The 15,929-nt window shown below is 37.2% G+C and overlaps 1 protein-coding gene across 1 annotated transcript; it reads left to right on the top strand.

The window, feature by feature from the left end:
- Nucleotides 1-6,298: 6,298 nt before the first annotated feature.
- LOC127801225 (protein BPS1, chloroplastic-like) lies at nucleotides 6,299-9,048 on the top strand. Its single transcript, XM_052336153.1, has 3 exons — nucleotides 6,299-6,410; nucleotides 6,532-6,586; nucleotides 7,797-9,048. Exon 3 carries the CDS (start codon nucleotides 7,809-7,811, stop codon nucleotides 8,862-8,864), a length of 1,056 nt encoding a protein of 351 aa, XP_052192113.1. The 5' UTR covers nucleotides 6,299-6,410; nucleotides 6,532-6,586; nucleotides 7,797-7,808; the 3' UTR covers nucleotides 8,865-9,048.
- The last annotated feature ends 6,881 nt before the right edge of the window (nucleotides 9,049-15,929 follow it).

Raw genomic sequence — 15,929 nt, 5'->3', positions numbered from 1 at the left:
CACAAGAACTCTTCCTCTTGTTGGGAAAACATCCATTTCATTTTGATGTTCTTCGTTGGGTGTTACTCTTATGCCACAAGTTCAAGCCTCTCAAAGTTTACTGGATTTAAATAAGCCATTTGTAATATTTTACTCTTGGTAATAAAATAGTTTTGATAATGACTGTATGAAAATCAATTTCTACTATATGGATTATAAATATGAGAAAATCAATCTTTAAATCTCCTTGAAGCAAAGTTGTGAAAATTCCTGTAGAAGAAATATTGAGTATGGTTGAGTGAGGTTTGTTTCAAAATATACTTTTGATAATCTCAACTTGCTTTCAAAAAGATCAAAATGAGGATTTGTTAAGTTTTCAATGTTTTCAAAAGGATAGTCGACTATGTGGTTTAATGCTGTTGACTATGCCTAAAAATAGTCGACTATGTTATAAGGATAGTTGATTATGCATAAGGATAGTCGACTATGCTGGTTTGATCTATCGACTATTTAAGGCATCTGTCGACTATTTTTGGATCTGTCGACTATCATATAAGGATAGTCGACTATGGCTTTTCATTTGTCGACTATTTTTGTTCTTAGAATTCAAAATCCTCTTCATATTTTTACATCTGTCGACTATATTTATGTGTCTGTTGACTATAGAAAATTTGTGTTAGAAGATAGTCGACTATGCCTTTTTGTCTGTCGACTATGTCTTGTTTTACTTGTAAAAATAGTCAACTATGCATTTTCTTCTGTCGACTATATCTTTTACAGAAAGCTTCTAACGGCTAGTTTTTCAATCCCAACGGTCACAAACGGCTACATTTCTCTTCAATCTCTTGGGAAACTTATAAATACAAGTCATGGATGATCAAGAGAAGACTAATGGATGGGAACGAGTTGATCTAAAGAGTTCAAATCATTTTTACTCGAGCTTATAATATTTGCGCTTTCACTGTTGTATTTTTTTCTCCAAGGCTTCGTTGTTCTATTATTGTAAATTTATTATTAAGCCTTGTTTTCATTGTGAGATAACTTGTAACTAAGATTGTTAACTCTTAGCTTCTTTCTTTACATTTGTATCATTCTTATTTTCCTAGCTTTGTGCTAGAGGACTTGTTCATTGAAGCAAGGGGCTGTTTTCCTAGTTTGTGTAGCTAGAGGGCCTACTTGTGTAAGTAGGAGATTTTAGTGAATTGGTTCAAAATCCTAAGTGGGAGGTAAGGTAGTGGATTAGGCTTGGTTTAAGCCGAATCACTATAAATTCTTTATGTCATTTATCCTTCTTGCTTTTACATTCATTGAGCTTTATATTTATCATTTCATATGTTTAATGTTTTAAATCACTAAAATCTCAATTGGGTCAAAAAGATTTCAAGTCCTATCAAGATTTTTAAAATAGCCAATTCACCCCCCTCTTGGTGTGTGCCATATCACCTCTCGATCTAACAATTGGTATCAGAGCCTAACTCATTATTTCAAGATCTAACAACCTAAAGAGAGATCTATGGCTCTTAAAGAAGGTTATCCTATAAATGTGGCACCGTATTTTGATGGCTCATTCTATGATTTTTGGAGAAAAAGAATTTATGTATTCATGACATCTATTGATTGTTATTTGTGGTATATTGTGGAAAAGGGTTTTGTTTTAAAATCAAAGATGGAATGGGATGATCGTGATAAAATGAATTTTTCTTTAAATATTAGAGCTATGCATATTTTACAGCATGCCTGAAGTGATGATATTTATGTTAAAATTTCTAAGTGCTGTAGTGCTAAAGAGATATTGAGTACTCTTGATTCATTGTATCTCTCTGACAAATCTTGTGAGCATGTTGATGAAAATTTACATGATGAAAATCACTTGAATCATTAACAAAGAGAGGAAGAAGAAAGCTCAAATCCCATCTCATGCTTCATAGCTCAAGAAGAAGATGAGGTAACCTCTACTTCTACTTATGATTTTGATGACAGTGTTGATATTGAAAATGTCCATGAGTCTAGTTCTTTGAATTCTAAAAATGATAATCATGATACTGTTTCAAAGGAAGAGTTATTGAATGCTTTTAATGATTTATATGTAAATTTTGAAAAGTTATGTTTGAAAAATAAAACTCTTCAAAAGCAATTAGACTTACTATCGAATGAATTGGAAGTTTTAAGATCAAAGAATGAATATTTGATTGCTTCCAATAAAGAATTTTTAAAAGAACAAGTTTTGGAAGAATTTGAAATGAAATCCTCAAACAGTGCATTAAATGAGAAATCCATTTTCAAATAGGATATTACAAATTCATGTGATCATGAACTAGGTGTTCAAAATTTTAATAGTCAGAGAGCTAGTGTCAAAAGCTCATCTGCACACACCTCTCATGATGTTAAATGTTTTTAATGTTGTAAATTAGGCCACATTGCATTTTGTTGTCCTTTTAAAAGGAAATCAACTAGTGGACCTAAAATGAAATGGATTCCTAAGGAAACTATGCCTTCTAGTATTTCTCGTTCTAATCCTCAAGAATCCAAGAAAGTGTTGATACCAAAAAATCCTCATGGTAATAGGAATGTGGATAAGGATAAAAAGCAAACTATTTTCATAAAGAGGAAACAAAAGTCCTTTGCTTCACATTCTAACTATCGGTATCATTTTGAACATAAAAGTTTCATAGGAAACAATCCACATAAGTTTAAGCAAATTTGGGTTCCTAAGGAGGAGCTCCATGCTAACATTGGTGAACCCAAAGTGGTTTGGGCACCAAAAGCTTGTGGATGAGTTATTTTTGCAGGTTTCTTGACATCCAAATGAAACTTAAAGTGAAATCTTTGCGGATGAATCAAGCATGAAAGAAAAGGGGATGAAAAAAAAATTCAACCCCAAAAGAAGCTCATTTTTTTTTTACCAACAAAGAGTAAGAGAGATTGTTAAACTCAATCTTGGTGGTATATTTTCTATCCCTAAACTCTCCATGATTATGATGTTTATGATAATTTTGAATCATGTATTGCCTTTATGATTTTACTTAAGAAATTGTATCCAAAATTTCAATCATATTGGTTTCTAAAATTAAGGGAGAGTTATAGTGTTTTGATATATGCATTGATTAAGGAGGAGAATAACATTTGTTGATATGTGCTGAAAAATGTGTTTGTGGTAAATGGCCTTAAACATAACTTGATTAGTGTTATCGATTATGTGATATATGAATCATAATGTATGCTTATTGAGCTAATTGGTATTGCTTGAGTAAGAAATTATTCTAATTCATGCTCTGTCTTAAAAATTAAAGGATCATCTTGTCTCTTCTATACATCTATATGTAATGATCCTATGTTTACTTAAAAATTAAATTATTAATAATATAATAGGGATTAGGATAGGAAGAAGGGTTGGAGATGACCGTAAGAACCCAATCTTTACAATGTTTACTTAGAAAACAATTTTAGAATTATTTGTTATAATAATTATTTTCCCAAATTACCTAAATATCAAAATTTTGAATAGCCACGCTACTTTCCAAATTTGAAATAAATCGTTAGGTTGTTGGTTTAATAATTATTATCTAAAAAATTAATACTTCAAAATATTAAAGAATTTTGATAATCTCACTAATATTGAGATTTCTAATTTTCTTGTGGGTCACATTTGTTTAAATAATTTTTTTCTCATAAAATTAACATTACAAATAAAACTTTAGATGATTGCATTGGCTGTGTAGGTTTATCCCCTTTGGCCATGGAGGAATCTAGCGAGAAAGAACAACAATTCAATTTTTATGATTTTGGGATGATTGGTTTTATGCAGTCTTCAGTACTTGAACTCTTAATTACATTAGGGAAGGTAAATCGCAGATTAAGTCTTTAACATTTGAGTAGGGCAAGAATCAAACTCGCAATCCATCGGATTAATACTGATATATTGCTTATCTACTTACTTGACCTATGTCCCGGGCAACTCAATTTTCATGATCTATTAATGGGTACAGTGGTCACTGTTAATTCTAAAAAAATACAATGATGATTTGTAACGCACCAATATTGTAAAGCAACATACCCAGTAGCATGAATACCTTGGATCTCCAAACCCTACAAAACAAAGGAATTATGAGACTCGTTATGTAATAGCGACCAAGGGGGACCTGGTAGATGGGCCGAGGTGGGCAATGGTCTGGTTAGGATGTAAATGTGTCCATCCTATACATGTGTCCCTTATGTAATCTTCAAGTGCACTCATCATTTTACCAAATCTAAAGGATGTCAAATATAATTCACTATTATCAAAATTCATGATATATAGTCTCTAAAAGTGACTCAAGTGGTAACCCATCTATTATCAAAATTCTTGATATATAATCTTCAGGTGCATTCGGTAAATCTACTTATTTTGTTGGACAAAAAATAAGTGAGCCATGCGTACATAGGAATTTGGGATTGCATAATAACTAAGGTTGTTATAATGGATCATGTTTGTTTGTTGGCTCAAGTTTTGTACTCTCTTAAAATTAAATCGATTGTTATTGAATTTGTGAAATTGAATTAAATTTAATTCAATAAAAGTTAGGTTGGCTTGATTTAATTCTTGGTTCTAGTTATATATAATAATCTATTAATTTATGTTAAGATTTTGGATAGAAAATAAACCGCAATTAAACCATCAAATACACAAATGAATATAGAAATTTAACGTAAAAAACTCAAATCGAGAAAAATCACGCGGAGAAATAATAAAATATCATTATAATGATATTGATACAATAAAAGTAATATTGTTACACTATTAATTTCAAGACATTAGGCATCTATTTATAGATTTAAACTTATTTATAGATGTACACAAGAAATTATATCATGATTAGAAGATGAACGAAGAGGATATTTTTTTAAATGAGATAAATTTCAATCAAAATCACATTCAAAATCTTACTTACCGTCAAATTAGAAATCTCAATCACAGATGAATTTGAATTTTGAGTCACAATTATCATAATTTTAAAATTTTATTATATAAACTTTAAAAAAAAATTATATCAATGTTCATCAAACAATTTGCACCTAGTATACTATAGAATAACTAGCAATTTATTTTAAATAGATATAGATAACTCATAACAATAACTAATAAACTCACAAAAATATATTGGTTTGATTCGATTCTCCATGAAGTTATAGACACGCCTAAGTTTATAAGATGAAAAGGCTAAATCATATTAATATAAAATATAATAAAATTTATTGATGAGGTATGAATATTATTCAACCTTATAAATATTGAAATATGATTGAAAACTCGTCGCACCTAAATAAAATGAAATTATAGACAAAATGCCCGTGGATCAGTTAACCTTTATCATTTACAAGACTTTGAGGTGAAAATGGAGTCATCCATAAATATATACTAATAGCATGGAGGAGACTACATGGGGAGTATGGAGTCTTTTTTATCAGTTGTTTTATCTCTCCCTTTACTTTTCGTAAAAAAAAAAAGAAGTAAATATTAACAATCCTCAGATACTTTTGACAGATCACTAAATCAACGACGGAGAACACTCCTACCATTGAATATAGGTTAAGTAAAAGACAAGTGATACGTTAAAATTAGTATCAGTAAGTTATGGGTTTAATACTCAATTTTAGCAAATGTCAAAAACTCACCTATAATTTACCTTTTATATTGAAATCGAAAACACGAAAAAAGAGACTACGCAAGGATATTAATTCCAAGAGAACAATGCTCTTATTGTCTATGCCACCTAACAAAGTATTCGATAATTATAAGAATAAAAAAAGATTCTTTTTTAAGTCTACTTAATATTATCATATTTAAAAATGATGGCAAGACATAAAAAAATTTAGAAAATAAAAAAATACTCTTCATCTTCTCGTTCAGGGTTGGGGTTCGAGGGAGGAATTTTTGACTTTATAAATATTGTGATTGTGGTGGGTTAAAATTATTATTATATTATTATTATTTTTGAATAAATATTTATATTAACAAATATAAATAAATTCAAATTAATAATTTAATATTTATCAACAACTAAAAACTATTGAGATCATTTTTAAATGGGTTAATGTCATCCCGTCTTTCTTTTAATGAAATATTTTGTATTTTTTTTATTATTGTAATTTACACCATTAGTTCTCGTCGTCGGTCGTCGGGTTTGGTAGACAGACACGCACGCATTTGGAAATTGGATCCCGTCCAAGCACTTATTGAAAACAAAAAAGAAAAAAAAGAAAAAGAAGGAAGAAAAAATCTGTCATCAGCCACTCTCACGCTACCACGTGTCCCACCGTACAGACTTTTCAACGTTCCCCAATTCATATCCTCACATTTCTAAAACTGGTGGCGACGACCTGCTCCCAGGCACACAGAAACTCGTCCACCGATTCTGCTCTGTGATTTTCTTCCTTCCTTCCTATCTCTTCAGGTACTTTCTCTCGCTCTCTCTCTCTATCTATCGTGTTGGGAATTTCGTGGAAAAGTTTCCTTCAGCTTGGTTTTGTTGATCGATTGTGATTGTGTTTCTGAGAATCTGTGGGTTATTTTAGATCTGGTACTGGATTCGACAAGAACGGCTCTCTGAGTTGAAGATCCGTCGATTTGGTGAGTGTTTCAGTAACTTGACTGTTATTTCTTGTTTTTTTTGGATGATCTGACTGATGATTTCTTTGTTTTGTGTCTGAGGAGGTTTAGATCTGTTTGTCTGAGGTAACATGTATCTGTTGTAGATCTGCTGTAAGCTGGTGAAGAAAAGGCATATTGTTTGGTGGATGCGTTTATGTGTGCGTGTGTTCTAAGTGTGTGTACATGTATGCCTGTTTTGATGTGTAGAATATAAGGTTTTGCGTTTCGATTTGATGTGTTTTTGGTATTGGAATTAGGGAAAACTCAGGTCGAGTTGCGTCAACTGGGATATATCAAGCCGTCTGGGTTAGGTTGAGGGTAGATTTCTTTTTTAAGGACCATTAATACAGGGAAGTTTGATTTTTAGAAGCAAAACACAGGATTATAATTTTTTTATATTCCTATTTTAAGAAGCCAAATTGATATGCTATATTAGTTTTTCCCCAATTCTAACTTATGTAATATCTTTTTTGCTGGCCTAGAAATTGAATTCATGTTGTATCTTTAGGTTGGAGAAAAAAACAATCACTTATATGGTGTTTTGAATATTCTAAAAAACTGTTGGTCTCTGGAGCAATTTGCAGTACAGAGGCTTGGGATTTTAAGTGATATTTGGGTTTTGCAATTAGCTTATGGCTTATGACTGCTGTAGGATTTGATTGTTAAAGTGGTTTTTGGTTTGAATCATTTTAGAAAGTAACTGTTTATTTTTTTTTTATGAGGAAGCATGGTTATCCTTGAACTTTTAGTAAGATAAATATCAGTCATGAAGATAACTGATTGGGTACATACATTATTGTCTTAATTATGAATTGCAATGGAGTGTAATTTAATAATAGGATGGTAGATCTATCGTTTTAGACATCTTGTATGTTTACAGGTGTACCTGTTGATATATATCTGAAGATTTGTCCGTTTAGCGTCCTTCCATGGATATTGTTATGGCCCTTGAGTTTTTCAAAGATCTTGAACTGAATATATATTTTGAATTGGTAGTGCATAATTACTCTTCTTTCAGACTTTTTATTATGACTCTGTATTTGCTAGACAGTTGTGCAATGGAAGCTTTTTTTCTTTGTTTTGGGGGGGGGGGGGGGGGGGGGGGGGTGTTGGATTCATGTTTGGTTTTATGATTATTATCTTCTTTTGCTCACGATGTAACCTTTTGTGCTTTATCTGTACTCTGTAGCCATATACTTAAATGAGTCGTCCCCAAGAACCCCATCGGCCTTTCTTCCCATCTGGAAATCCATTCAAGATGCTGCAACGTAAGAGTCCCAATCCATCTCCAAAGCTTTTGGGTTTGTTAAAAACTTTTGAGGAAGCCTTGGCAGAGAGGTTTAGGAAGCTTAAGCCAAAAGACAAGCAAGAGGTCCTGACCTTGTCGTGGATGAGACATGCAATAGAGTTGCTTTGCCAAACTCATGATGACATAAAAATCTTAATTACAGATCTTGAACTCCCAGTTTCTGATTGGGATGATAAATGGATTGATGTGTACTTGAACAGCAGTGTGAGGCTCCTTGATATTTGTATTGCTTTTACTTCAGAACTCTCACGCATCAGCCAGGGTCATCTCTTGCTTCAATGTGCCTTGCACAACTTGGATGCCTCTACTTTAAAGCCCATGCGTGCTTCTTCTTCACTTGATGGATGGAGGCAGCACATTAGTTCAAAGAATCCCAGACTTGAGAACTGTTTTTCTGTTTTAGGTGGTCTTATTGACACACTTAATCTGCCTAAGGTCAAGAATTGTGCCAAAGGGAAGGTCTTGATGCAGGCTATGTATGGAGTTAAGGTGTTAACTGTGCTTGTCTGTGGGATCTTTGCTGCTGCTTTCTCAGGTTCTGCAAATAAGTTAGCTGATTTACCGGTTCCAAGGACGTACTTGTGGGCAGAGGCTTTTGTGGATGTTCAAGATTATGTAAATGGGGAGATCAGAAATATATTTTCCAGCGGGCACTTTACAGTATTGAAAGAACTTGAAGCAGTTGATGCAAGTGTCAAGAAGTTGCACCCCGTTCTACAGGATGGGGTGGATATTAAAGCTGAAGAACTCCAAAGCTCTACTTCAAATTTGAGGGAGAGGACAAAAAATCTTTCACAAGGACTGGATCTCCTTGCAAAGCAAGTGGATGCTTTCTTCCAAATAGTTCTAACTGGACGTGACGCGTTGCTCTCTAACCTTAGGGCTGGTAGTGGTGTACCTAATACAAAACAACAAATTAACAACGATGAGAGGCAATTTGTGAGGTGAACTCTGATGAATTGTAAATCTGTCCTACTACATGCACATGTGCGTAAGTATGGGCTTGTGGGTCGCTTGCTTGATGAGAGTGCTACTGTAGCGTGTAGTGTTTGTTATGGTGTAATTTGTTTGGTTGGTTGTGCCAAAGCTGGGGTTGGTTATGTAATGTTATATATAAAAAAACGTTTTTTTATACTGTTTGCGTAAAATTTTCGTTCTTTTATCTGAATTGCCATTCTAATCTTGCGGTGTTTATTTTCCTTTCTGACGTCAGCCTTCGGGAGTATCAGGAGCGTAGCTCTGAATCTCCTGCCAGTCATCTCAGATGGATATTTTGCCTCATGATGCCACGGCGTATTTACTTGGCTGTAGGCAAATCTGGCTGTTTTAGTGATGTTTCAAGCAAGTAAGTTACAAGTACCCCGGGGAATGTATATTTCTTTCCTGATTGGTGACTACTTGATGCGCATGAAATTTGGCTAGGAAGCCCCTTGCATTTCATTTAAGTAATGGGCAGGGGAAAAGGCTACTTAAATATATTTTAATTAATTATCACACTGGTCATTGAGAAACTTTGATTGGCTCTGATCTCTTCTCTCTTACCAACCGCTTTTGTGGACTTTCTAGATGGTTCTTCGAGGAAACTTTGTCCATAGCCGCCCTCGGGTTTTCAAAGGTTATAATTATGCTCCAGGACTCCCAATGCTCTACTGGCTTGGTGGCTATGCAAGGTGGTTTATGGTTTTTATGGGTTGACTTTTCTTCCCTATATATATACCGGAACGTTTCTGCTCGGTTCTCGTTGACAGAGCTCAAATTCCTTATTTATTTATTTTTTTGTGTGGTCAGGTGATCAGAGCTAATACTCAAATGGAGTATATTTTGTTTATACTTCATTTGCTAGTTCGACAATCCGTCAGGGACGCGCTTAAATACAACTGGAACCCGCTTCAATTAAGGTTTTTTTTTTTTTCAATATCAGGCGCTTAAATTAAGTTTCATTGAGACCTTAGCCTGTGTTGAGAAGATGGGGTTGAAATTATGGTGGGCTGGCCTGTACAAGTTGGCTTCCCGGGTTATGATTGGGAATGGGAAATGGAGCATTGAGGAGGTACAGATATAAAACATAAAATAACAATAGAAAGTATATGTTTATATATAAAATCTAAGTATAATGACAGCAATGAATTAAAGTATATGAAGTTTGGTGGTCGTCATGGTGGGTGTGTATTCTGGTTGCGGTGGTTATTTTATTTAATACTCCTCTAATATTAAAGATACTTGTTCTATTCCTATTCCTAGCTGGTATTAAGCATGATTAATGGAGAAAACTCACTCGTGATAGTTAACTGACAAACAACATAAAAAGATGATTATATTATAAAATTAGAATTTATATAATTTGGTTCTATCCAATAAAATTAAAATTTGAGATCATGGTGGTTGGGTATGGCCAGCGGCCCAGCGCGATTCATGAAAGAATGCGGGCTTGCAAATAATGACGTGACATAACACAATCACAATAGTGCGGAGTTGTAGAGAATCTATCTATCTGGGTCCACCATTGCATTTAACAAGCATTTTGATAGTACCTCTAATCAATTGATTGAATTTTTATTTTAAAACAATAAGAATTCCTTACCTTCACTAGCTTCGGCAATGGAGGTAAACCAATACAATGAAATAAATCAATACAATGAAATGAAAGAAGATAAAACAAGGCCTCTTCGAGAGGATCTATTTCTCCCACGACTTTTCTAATAGATTTTTCAACTCCCATTCTCTCTCCTTCTCTTCTCCCTTTTATACCTTCTCCCCTGTTCGTTGTAGCCATATGCTCGATTATTTCTTTCTAACTAACTTGTGACTCTTCCACCCTTGAGTCATTTTACTTGGTTACCCCTGTGGTCCCCACCACTTTTCCCTTCCTTCTTCTTTGATAAGTTTGTTTAATGGGGATCCTAACAACATTCCCGTCCATAAATCTCACCTTGTCCTCAAGGTGGAATTCTGAAAATTGAAGTAGAATATGATGGTAAGGCTCCCATGTTGCTTCCAAGGGGGAACCCCTTCCATTGAATAAGGACATCAAGGTTCCTTACATTTTCCCTTGTGCTTGGCCTTATTCCCAACAGAAATTTCAGTGATACCTTTATTTTCAGCCCAGTTGAAAGCTGATAAGGAATTTCGAGGATTTCCTTAATTGCTCCATCAGCCCTGCGCAGTTGCGACACATGGACTACAATTCATCCGAACTTGAGCCTTTAATAGTTGAGACTGCAATTCATCGAGAGTTGAGTCTTGCTTTAATAGTTCCTGTTTGATTGCAGAAATTGCTATACTACCCTTCTCAAATCTCAATAATGGGGGAAGTTCATGCCTATAGGCAATCTAGAACGAGGTTAATTTTGAGGACGCATGAAAGAAAGTATTGTACTAATATTTTGCCCATGGCAACCAGCTGCACCACACCTTAGGTTTGGACGAACAAAAACAGCGAAGATAGGTCTCCAAGGTGCGGTTTAAGACCTCCGTTTGTCCATCAGATTGTGGGTGGTCGGAGTTGCTTATGTTCAATTGAGTGCCTTGCAATCGGAATAGCTCATCCAAAAAATGACTAACAACAATTTTATCTCGATTGGAGACGATAGAGTTTGGAACCCCGTGTAACCTGATAACCTCCTTCACAAAGATCTCTACTGTGCTTGCTGTTGTGAATGGGTGTTTTACAACAATGAAATGTCCGTATTTGCTTAACCGATCAACCACCACCAATATTGTATCTCTCCCCCCTGATCTTGGTAGCCTTTCAATGAAATCCATGGACATGTCCTCCCAAATTTGGCGTAGAATTGGAAGCGGCTGCAGCAACCCATCGGGTGATAATGCTTCATACTTATTCTGTTGGCACACAGGGCAATTATGGACATATTATTGAATGTGCCTCTTCATCTCCACCCAATACATGTTCGAGGAGATACTTTTATAGGTCTTGAGAACCCCGAAATAGCCTCAAATCTACCCATTATGCCTCTCCTTCAGCATTAAAGGAATCAAGGTGGATCCCTTAGGTAGATACAACTTCCCATTGAACAATAATTGACCATCTACCAAGGTGAACCCAAGTTTTCTAGTGGGATCAGCCTTCACCTCCTTAACTATGACTTGCAATGCCACATCCTCTTCCATTTCCTTCTTAAGTTGGTCCAGTTGCACCACCCGGGGAATTATGAGAGTCAATAATGAAACGAAAGTTTGGAGGCGTGAGAGGGCATCTGTTGCCCGATTTTCAAACCCGAGTCGATATTGAATCTCAAAATCATATCCCATTAACTTCATGACCCATTTTTGACACTCCGAACTGAGCACCATTTGTTCCATTAAAAACTTTAAGCTTTGTTGGTCTGTCCGAATAACAAATTTTCGCCCAATCAAATAATGTCTCCACTTCCTCACCGCAAACACCATGCCCATCAACTTTCTCTCATACATTGACCTTTGTCGGCCTTTGGGATTTAGGGAATGGATGAAAAAAGTGATAGGTTGCTGCTCCTGCATCAAAACAGCTCCAAAACCATGCCCGGATGCATCAGTCTCCACAATGAATTCCTTGAAAAAATCCGATAAGGTTAACACTAGAAGTTCAGTTATCACTCTTTTAAGAGATTGGAAGGCTTGTTCTGCTAACTCATCCCAGAAAAAATTTCCCTTCCGAATGCGGTCTATCAAAGGCTAAGTCAGCTTCCCATAATTCTTCACAAACCTCCGATAGTACCCTGTAAGACCCAAAAACTCTTGAAGCTCCTGTAAGGATTTAGGACTAGGCCACTCCATGATTGCCTTAATTTTGGAGTTATCCATAGCCACCCCTTTGTGAGAAATAATGTGTCCCAAGTACTCAACCTCTCGCTGCCCAAACCGACACTTTTTCGCATTAGCATACAGCCGATGCACTGCTAGCAGCCCCAAAACACACCTCAAATGCTCCTTATGCTTAGCCATATCCCTACTATAGACTAGAATGTCATCAAAAAATACCAAAATGAATTGCCTCAGCTGCTCCTTAAAGATCTCATTCATCAAGGATTGAAATGTGGCGGGGGCATTAGTTAACCCAAATGGCATAACTAAGAATTCATGATGTCCCTCATGTGTGCGAAAAGTAATCTTAGGAACGTCCTTAGGATTGATTCGAATTTGATGATACCACGATTTTAAGTCCAACTTGGAAAAGACATCAGCCCCATTCAATTCATCCAATAATTCTTCAATAACTAGAATGAGAAATCTATCAGGAATAGTTACATTGTTTAATGCTCTGTAGTCAACACAAAATCTCCAACCTCCATCATTCTTCTTTACCAACAATATCGAGCTGGAAAATGGACTCACACTTGGCCTGATAAGCCCGACTGCTAACATCTCCCTAACCAGCCTTTCAATCTCATTTTTCTGAAAGTGGGGATACCAATAATGCCGGACATTTACTAGTGGCACCCCTGGTGCAGTGTAATCGCATGGTCCTGCTTCCGGTGAGGGGGAAGACCCCCCGGCTCCTCAAACACTTGTTTGAACTCTGCGAGCAATTCTTGTAAATTTTATGGAACATCCTTTCCAACCTTGTTTTCCGCAGCAGTCAAGCTCCCCAATTCAAGTAGCACCCCTTCTCCATTTTCTCTAAATGCCTTTATCATTGATTTCAATGTCACCAAGGTTTTACTAAGGCTGGGATCTCCATGCAGTGTCACGGTGGCCCTCTTGCCTTAAATCTCAACATCAATGAGCCCCAATCAACTTGGGTCTCTCCCAGGGAAGCCAACCACTTCATTCCAAGGATCACATCTGAACTCCCCAGCTCCAATGGCAGAAAATCCTTTACTATTTCCATATTTTGCAGTGTTAAGACTACCCCCTTACATACTCCCGCCCCCTAGACAGCCATCCCCGACCCCATGATCACCCCATTTCCTCTTGTTTGTGTCCAGGTTAGCCCTAATTTCTGCACCAATTTAGCTGCTATAAAATTATGGGAAGCCCCACTATCAATTAAGACCACCACCTCTTGTCCCCCCACTTCCCCTTTTACTTTCATGGTTTGTTAAGGGGTTAATCCCACTACTTAGTTGAGGGATAGATCCACCACCTCCTTTAATTTGACTGGGTCTCTTCCTTTCCCTGATTCATCCCCTATTTTAGCCTCCTATACATCTTCTTCTTCGTCATCCCTTTCCTCCTCATAAATTACTGTTGTACCCTACCTCCCCGAGAGGTCTCTCGGAGAGGTTCCCCATGGGAAAATTCTCTAGGGGAGACTCTTTCTCGGAGAGGACCTCTCAAGGGACACTATCTCGGGGATGCAGATGGAAGTTCTCACGGAAAGATCCTTTCAGGGGAGAGAGCCCTCTCAGAGACGTGCTCTCCGAGAGAAATCACTAACCTACCACCAGAATTCCTATAAAAGGTGAGACACAACACAATGGAAGGGATCGGGACATTCTCTAGACTTTCTCTTTTTAAAGCATTTAAATTCCTTTTCGTGGCTATTTCTCTTTCCATGTGTTGATTTGCTCGTCGAAGGGTCTTTGCAAGAGATTCTTCTCGCAAGCCTTCTAACTTTTATCTCAGGTGGTAGTCTTGAAATACGAGCTGAGACGTCCTCGTTCTCTCCTAGAGGGTGTCTGTCCTTTCCGAGTCCATCAAAACACCTTCCCGAAAGAGCCCATTTTTTCTCCAAAAGCCGATTAATCTTGTCTGAGGGGTGTATTAGACCCTCTCCAAGAGCCATTGCTGAGAAAAAAGACAACCCTCCGAGAGCTACCTTTCTCCCCAGAAGAGTATCACTCCTCAAGACTGATCGCTCTCTCTACAAGACCTTTCTCTGTTCTGTCTTCCCTTTGAGAGGGTGCCTTCTCCCCGAGAAGATTCCTCATCTCCGAAAGGACTGCTTCTCTCCGGAAGGAATCATATGGTGGCTAATCCTTCGAGCGTGAACATCGAATATGACATCGGACAACGATTTCCCCTACCCAAAACAAATTTCTATTGTCGTAGTTTTCGGGCTACAACAATCACCATTACTTGCAACTCCCTATTCTTGCATTTATGGCCCACTGAATACTTCTCATCACAATGGAAACATGACCCTTTCGCTTGTTTGGCCTGCAACTCACTCTCACTCAATTTCTTGAAAGGGAGAGTGCTCTACTTAACCTACGAATGATGGTTGATGTGAGGCAGTAGGGCTGGTTGTCGCCCATTTCGGTGGTGCTGGCAGAGGGGGCCTAAGCCCTACCGGCTGAAGGTTTGTTGTTAGAGTAGAAGGGGTTGATTCCCGAGTTGGGTTTGATCCTAAATAACCCCTACGGACCACCCGATTCCTCTCCTCAATCTGTTGGGCCGGCTCCATTATCTGTTCTAGCTCCTTTGGCCGCAATACCCTCATCTCCACTCGGATATTTGACCTCAGGCCATTTATAAAATGACCCTCTAGGAACGCGTCTGGAAGCTCTTCAAGGGATGAAGCCAAAGTTTCAAAGTAGAGGCGGTAGTCCTTGACGGACCCGGACTGCCTAAGAGCGAGGAACCTCTCCTCTGCGGTGCCTTCTTGAGTTAATCGGAATCGACTTACCAGTAGCGCCTTGAGCTCCTCCCAACTCCTCATTCAACGTCGTCTTTGCTCCCATTGAAACCAGGCGAGAGTGGCCCTTTCAAAACAGAGCGCGGCTGAGTCCAATTTCTCTACATTAGCCAAATGGTTCACGACGAAGTAACGCTTCACCCTAAAGACCCACCCATCAGGGTCATCTCCCTCAAATAGGGGCATCTCCAAGCATCGACCCCTCGTTTCTAGCCTTTCGAAGCCTTCGATCACATCGCCTTCGTCTCTTACCCATTCTCTCACCCCTGACGTCTCATCCACTATAAAGGAAGAACCCATGGGTACATTGTCCACACCTCGTTTCCCCTTCCTATCCTTCTCCTGCGACTCCCACTTCTTTATCAGTAAGGTGAATTAATCCAACATCATCGTCATGTTCTTCTCTACGTTATGCACCTTCTGAAATTCATTCCTTA

This window comes from Diospyros lotus, chromosome 5, assembly GCF_014633365.1.
Source record: "Diospyros lotus cultivar Yz01 chromosome 5, ASM1463336v1, whole genome shotgun sequence".
In the NCBI taxonomy this organism is placed as follows: domain Eukaryota; kingdom Viridiplantae; phylum Streptophyta; class Magnoliopsida; order Ericales; family Ebenaceae; genus Diospyros; species Diospyros lotus.
This window is presented reverse-complemented; position numbering and strand designations above follow the sequence as displayed.